Source organism: Nerophis lumbriciformis, linkage group LG17 (assembly GCF_033978685.3).
Source record: "Nerophis lumbriciformis linkage group LG17, RoL_Nlum_v2.1, whole genome shotgun sequence".
Taxonomy (NCBI): domain Eukaryota; kingdom Metazoa; phylum Chordata; class Actinopteri; order Syngnathiformes; family Syngnathidae; genus Nerophis; species Nerophis lumbriciformis.
This window is the reverse complement of record NC_084564.2, coordinates 13,657,463-13,665,000: the sequence shown is the minus strand read 5'-3', so window position 1 is coordinate 13,665,000 and position 7,538 is coordinate 13,657,463. Positions and strand designations below refer to the sequence as shown.

At 38.6% G+C, this 7,538-nt stretch overlaps 1 protein-coding gene across 4 annotated transcripts in view; it reads left to right on the top strand.

The window, feature by feature from the left end:
• Positions 1-7,538, top strand: part of stard13b (StAR related lipid transfer domain containing 13b) — a 242,765-nt gene that overhangs the window by 143,687 nt on the left and 91,540 nt on the right. The window contains exon 1 of one of the 4 annotated variants that reach the window (XM_061972528.1): positions 1,078-1,277. The exons of the other annotated variants lie outside the window; for them this stretch is intronic. Within the exon in view, the coding sequence (XP_061828512.1) occupies positions 1,115-1,277 (163 nt within the window). The 5' untranslated portion in view covers positions 1,078-1,114. Of the gene's footprint in view, positions 1-1,077; positions 1,278-7,538 lie in introns of those variants that run through there. 4 annotated transcript variants of the gene reach the window in all.

The window sequence follows — 7,538 nt, the reverse complement described above, 5'->3', positions numbered from 1 at the left end:
GTGTATCTTGTGTTTTTTATGTTGATTTAATAAAAAAAATAAAAATAAAATATTAAAAAAACGATACCGATAATAAAAAAAAACGATACCGATAATTTACGATATTACATTTTAACGCATTTATCAGCCGATAAAATTGGCAGGCCGATATTATCGGACATCTCTAATATATATATATATATATATATATATATATATATATATATATATATATAATTTTTTTTAACCCAATGCGGCCCCCGAGTCAAAAAGTTTGGGGACCCCTGCTTTAAGCAATGTTCCTAAACTGAAGATGACTCATTTTGAGTAACAGAACTGAAAGTACAGTGCAACATAATAGATACGAATATGTAATTAATAGATTGTTTTTAATCACCACCGTTATGTCTGTTTTTCTTTTGTGGATTGTGTACTGAAGAGGATGTGTTGGCCTCCTAAAATTCATGCTCCACCCCCACCCCACCCCACCCCTCCCCCCGAGCCTGAGGTGTTGATCATTTGAAACCTGCTGAGAGGCCTTCCTGTGTTTGAGAGTGTGTGTGTGTGTGTGTGTGTGTGTGTGTGTGTGTGTGTGTGTGTGTGTGTGTGTGTGTGTGTGTGTGTGTGTGTGTGTGTGTGTGTGTGTGTGTGTGTGTGTGCAAATTAGCATTCTCCACCCAGCAAAACAACTTCTCCCACTCGGTCACTTCCTTTTGAAATTCTCAGGACGCCCTTGCAACATTGGAGCAGTTGTTCTGCAGCAGGGCGGGTGCTCAGTAAATACAAATAAAAAGCAACCGGGACTATTTTTATAAGCCTTCCCGCTCTCTCCGCTCTCCTTACTCACTCCGCGAGCATTCCGATGGTATTTATATTTTACGTCCACGCTGCAGGAAGCTGACAGCCTTCGCACAGACACTGGATTCAGCCGGGCAAGGTGGGCAGTACTCACATTCCCCGCACCCTATTGGCCCCTGCTGAGGTCATGTGACCTACAGGGTGTAGCCACAACATCCCCACCGCCCCCCCAGTGCCGTCCCCACTTGGCTCACTCTGAGCTTTTTTTGCGCCCGTGTGTGAAGTTTTCCAAGAGTGGGCGCCAGGCAGCAGCTTGTTGTGCAGAGCATAGGCGGACATGTTTCGGGAGCTCCCCGAGTCCACGGGCAGCGAGTGTCTGGGCAGCATGACCCCCGAGAGCCGGGACATCTACCTGAGAATGGACCACCACCGCAGGCGCTCGGGCTACCGGCTGGGCCGGATCATCGCCAGGCAGCAGCTCCTCAGGAGGATCGCCGGAGGTAAGGGGAGAAAAGGCCGGGAGCCGGATTGAGAGCGCAGGAATGTGGTCTTCCTTTTCCACACCAGCTGATTGCCTTTTGTCAAAGGTCGCCTCCCGTCTGGCACGCGTGCACACAAACTTGACCTTCAGCCAGCAGGGTGTTGCGGGCGCAGTAAATAGTTCACGTTGACTGACAATAGAGAGGAAGGTAAGCCGCCGGCTGCTTTATGTAAGCGGCTGTGTCAACACGGTGCAGGTATTGATTATGACAGCAGCGCTCCAACACCGCATGCTTACTTCTTGTGTGGCGGCCCGGGAAAGGAGGCGGGGCTTGCATCATTATAATAATAATAATAATAATATTAATTATAATAATAATAATAATAGGCCTTTGCAAAATAGCTGCAAGAGCAGACCCCGTGCGGCCTCTCAGGTCAGTGACATCTTCCTTAGTAATCCGCCAAAACATCCACAGACACTCCAATGGAGGTGCTGAAAATAATTGATTCAAAGCAAGAATTAAAAAAAATGTGGTTGGGGAGAGGGAAGTCTAGGGTTCTCTGCTTAGGCTGCTGCCCCCGCGACCTGACCTCGGATAAGCGGAAGACGATGGATGAATGGATGGGTTAAAAACTTTTCTTTTTAAGAATCAATGTTTAAAAGTGCATTTTTCAGGCCATTTCTGTGCTTACTTGCTGCATGCAGCAGGGCCCCCTTTGTTACAGTTTACCTGACACATGAAACGTGACCTAACAGGAGGGTGCACTGTCCACTTGAGTGTTGAGCATCTGAAAATGTGTTTTGTGGAATTTCCGACTTGGACCACTTTTGCGCCAGTTGCTATGCAGTGTGGCGCTTTCCGTCATTTTCAGTAGACTGCATTGAAAAACGAAAAAAAAATAAAAATAAAACGCTTCCTCTCACGCGAGACCCACCCAGGAATGGGGCCATATGAATTCCTTCCTTGCTTTATACGTCATATGTCAGCAGCCAAGAAGAGCGTTTTTTTCTCATTTTTATACCAAATAATTAGGGCTGTCAATTTTTTTTTTAAATCAGATTAATCACATTTTGCAATTTGGTTGAATCCTGATGAGGTGGCGACTTGTCCAGGGTGTACCCCGCCTTCCGCCCGATTGTAGCTGAGATAGGCTCCAGCGCCCCCCGCGGCCCCAAAGGGAATAAGCGGTAGAAAATGGATGGATGGATGGATAATAATAATAATAATAGGCCTTTGCAAAATAGCTGCAAGAGCAGACCCGTGCGGCCTCTCAGGTCAGTGACATCTTCCTTAGTAATCCGCCAAAACATCCACAGACACTCCAATGGAGGTGCTGAAAATAATTGATTCAAAGCAAGAATTAAAAAAAATGTGGTTGGGGAGAGGGAAGTCTAGGGTTCTCTGCTTAGGCTGCTGCCCCCGCGACCTGACCTCGGATAAGCAGAAGACGACGGATGAATGGATGGGTTAAAAACTTTTCTTTTTTAGAATCAATGTTTAAAAGGGCATTTTTCAGGCACTTTCTGTGCTTACTTGCTGCATACAGCAGGGCCCCCTTTGTTACAGTTTACCTGACACATGAAACGTGACGTATCAGGAGGGTGCACTGTCCACTTGAGTGTTGAGCATCTGAAAATGTGTTTTGTGGAATTTCCGACTTGGACCACTTTTGCGCCAGTTGCTATGTAGTGTGGCGCTTTTCCGTCATTTTCAGTAGACTGCATTGAAAAACTAAAAAAAACAAAAAAAAACGCTTCCTCTCACGCGAGACCCACCCAGGAATGGGGCCATATGAATTCCTTCCTTGCTTTATACGTCATATGTCAGCAGCCAAGAGGAGCTTTTTTTCTCATTTTTATACCAAATAATTAGGGCTGTCAATTTTTTTTTTTAATCAGATTAATCACATTTTGCAGTTTGGTTGAATCCTGATGAGGTGGCGACTTGTCCAGGGTGTACCCCGCCTTCCGCCCGATTGTAGCTGAGATAGGCTCCAGCGACCCCAAAGGGAATAAGCGGTAGAAAATGGATGGATGGATGATTAATCACAAGTAATTACACGCTTGCATGATTGAAATTTGCTTTGGAAAAGACCAGAATGTAACACACGAGGAATTGGACTTGCTCTCTTTGTTCAATGCAAGAAAGGGGCCGCCTTGGTAAGAGGGAGACGTTAAAGAACATAAAGGACATTAATGGAGCAAGATGCATCTTCAGAGGTGCTATTTCTACATACAGCTACAAAATGTTGATTAATGAATTTGTTTGCAATTATAGTGCAAATGTGTTCCAAGCCCCTTCCTGCTCCATCAGTGATACGAATATAATGGAGAATTTTCTTATTGTCTCCTTCATGCTATATTAGAGCTGGGCTGAGTACACAATGCTACTGGGATCAAATAATTTTTTGTTTTATTTGTGTGTTTTTTATTTTGCAGAAAAAGTACAATGATATACTGGAAGCAAAGTACTGTGTTGTGCTGTAAAAAGTGTGAGAACCACGAGATCGTAGCTCATAGCAACATTCTTTCCAGTCATGCTGTCATTAGTCACATTTTTATCCAACATTCATCATGATTATGTTTTGGGTTTATAATCATGCTTTTTATGTCAGGAGAACAGTTGGTATCATTTGATGTCAGGCATGTGCTGTCACGTATCCTGCTTTTTTCTGGATCACAGACGTCTGATTTGAAGGTTGTTGTTTTTTTAAAGTGCTTTCTTTTGGTGAGCAGTTTGACTTGGGACTTTTTTAATAGCTCGTGTGGCATTGTGTTCGTTCCTTTCTTGGAATTTGTTTTATATATATATATATATATATATATATATATGTATGTATGTATATATGTATATATGTGTATGTATGTATGTACAGTATGTGTATACCGTATTTTTCGGACTATAAGTCGCAGTTTTTTTCATAGTTTGGCCGGGCTCCAGTGCGACTTATATATGTTTTTTTCCTTCTTTATTATGCATTTTCGGCAGGTGCGACTTATACTCTGAACATTACGGTATGTGTATATATAAATATATAGATAGTACTTTATTGATTCCTTAGGGAGAGTTCCCTCAGGATAATTAAATTACACACACATACTTAGATATATATATATACATATATATCTAAGTATGTGTATATATATATATATATATATATATATATATATACATATATATCTAAGTATGTGTATATATATATATATATATATATATATATATATATATATATATATATATATATATATATATATATATGTATTTATGTATATGTATATATATACGTATTTATGTATATGTATATATATATATATATATATATATATATGTATATATATACGTATGTATGTATGTATGTATGTATACGTATATATATACATATTTCTATATATATATATATATATATATATATATATATATATGTTTATATATATATATATATATGTATGTGCATGTATGTATATAAAAATATATGTATGTATGTATATATACATATATAAGAAATATATCATATATATACATACATATATATGTGCATGTATATATATATCATATATATATATATATATATAGGCCGATACCAATTTTGAGCTGATACGATATCAGCACGAATCCTACATACTGTCATTATGTTGTAGTGCGGAATGTTCAAGTGAAATTAGTCAAACCGAGATTAATGTTGGGTATTAAAGATGCCAATCGATTATTAACAATCTTGAATGGACTTATGCTGTCTGTAAGTTAAAGTGGAATGGCAATTGTGTTTTAAGGCAACACTTAATGGCCACGATGATTCGTTAAAGTTAAAGTAGCCATGATTGTCACACACACATTAGGTGTGGCGAAATTATTCTCCACATTTGACCCATCACCTTTGATCACCCCCTGGGAGCAGTGAGCAGCAGCGGTGGCCACGCCCGGGAATCATTTTTGGTGATTTAACCCCCAATTCCAACCCTTGATGCTGAGTGCCAAGCAGGGAGGTAATGGGTCCCATTTTTATAGTCTTTGGTATGACTCGGCCGGGGTTTGAACGACCTACCGATTTAAGTTAAGCACATGAAGAAGTACGTTGGATAATGCAAACACCTTTGTTACTGGATACTTTTTAATGCCTTGTAGACTTGGTGTATGTGCGTAATAAGCAACTATAATTATTTAGTACATGTTTATGTTGACAAATGTGGTGTTTAAGACTGCATAATAGTTCTGTTAAGGACACTTTATCACGTATGTTTGTGTGCTATTGTGTGCTTAGCTGTTGGGTAGCTGCAGTACTGGTTCCTAGTAGCCTACCATGTTTACCTTTTGTAAATGACTTGACTAAAATAGAAGAAAAGAGCATCCTTGGAGGACATTTAGATGCACACTTTGCACAAGTAAACACGCTGCAGGAATGCTTGTATCAGACATTTTCCATGCAAGCTGATATCATTCTCTCCCTTTTTTTTTTTTTGCTGATATCGGACCAGGACAGCCCTACTCTAAATCGTAAAGGATTTGTTTGCTTCATGGAAATGTAAATAGAAAGTGGTATGATGGCGATATCTGTATTCCTCTTAATTGTGTAACACTGATTTTTAAACATGTTTAATAACTGTGAAAGGCTAATTATGGGGTTTATAGCAGAGGTCCCCAAATTGCGGCCCCGCCAGTGTTTACAAGCACTTCCCCGAGTCAGTAACTGGCGACATCAAACTTCAACTAGTGAAAATGTGCTGTTTAATGGTTGGTGTTGGTCATTGACAATGAGCATGACATCATTGTACTAGTTCATAGATTCACTAGATATAGGTACCATTCACACAGCCTTTCCCGCACATGCTCTGGTTAATCAAAAAAAAAAACCAACACTGAAAGTTATTACAGTGTTGTTGCAAAACCACACAGCTTTCCCACTGAACAATGTGTACATTGTAAAAATGTCAAAGCACCACACACAATTCAAAATGACACCCGTTTAAATCCAGTCACAAGGCTGACGGGTAAAAGGCATAACAGTCTCCACATTCCGACATGTTTGAAGCATTTTAGCTGCTTGACATTATTGAATTAATGCTTTAACTCTTATCATTTCTGATAGTATTGTAAATACTACATATTTTATTGTCATGCACAATGATCGTTGTTGCTTGCTGTCATATTTCACTATGTATACATATATATGTATATATATATATATATATATATTAGGGGTGTAACGGTACACAAACATTTCGGTTCGGTACGTACCTCGGTTTAGGTTAATTTTTGGTACAATAAGAAAACAACAAAATATACATTTTTTGATTATTTATTTACCAACTTTGCAAAATCTTCCACCAAAAATATTTTTCTTAGTGGAATATTTGATGTGAAGTAATCGGAACCTTGCATAGGTCAATAATTCATAATAACATTGATTTTGATTCAATATTATGTTTTGAGCAATGACAGTTTGAAAGAAAAAATAAACAGCTTTGTTTTATTAGTCAACATTTGATTTTTTCTAAATTACCGTATTTTTCGGACTATAAGTCGCAGTTTTTTTCATAGTTTGGCCGGGGGTGCGATTTATACTCAGGAGCAACTTATGTGTGAAATTATTAACACATTACCATAAAATATCAAATAATATTATTTAGCTCATTCACGTAAGAGACTAGACGTATAAGATTTCATGGGATTTAGCGATTAGGAGTGACAGATTGTTTGGTAAACTTATAGCATGTTCTATATGTTATAGTTATTTGAATGACTCTTACCATAATATGTTACGTTAACATACCAGGCACGTTCTCAGTTGGTTATTTATGCCTCATATAACGTACACTTATTCAGCCTGTTGTTCACTATTCTTTATTTATTTTAAATTGCCTTTCAAATGTCTATTCTTGGTGTTGGATTTTATCAAATACATTTCCCCAAAAAATGCGACTTATACTCCAGTGCGACTTATATATGTTTTTTTCCTTCTTTATTATGCATTTTCGGCAGGTGCGACTTATACTCCGGTGTGACTTGTACTCCGAAAAATACGGTACATTTAACCTTTAAGCTTTTTTATTTCACTTTTGTTATGTTTTTGTTTTTTTTTATTATTATTTTTATTGTTATTTTAATAGTATTTTTTGGAATGTGCCGTGGGCCTTTAAAACATTAGCTGTGGGCTGCAAATGGCCTCCGGGGCACACTTTTGACACCCCTGCTATAGATAATAAAACATTTAATCTGATAAATCTATGGAGCCTGGAGACGCATGCGCATTTATCATAACTCTCTCTCTCTCTCTGTCTCTGC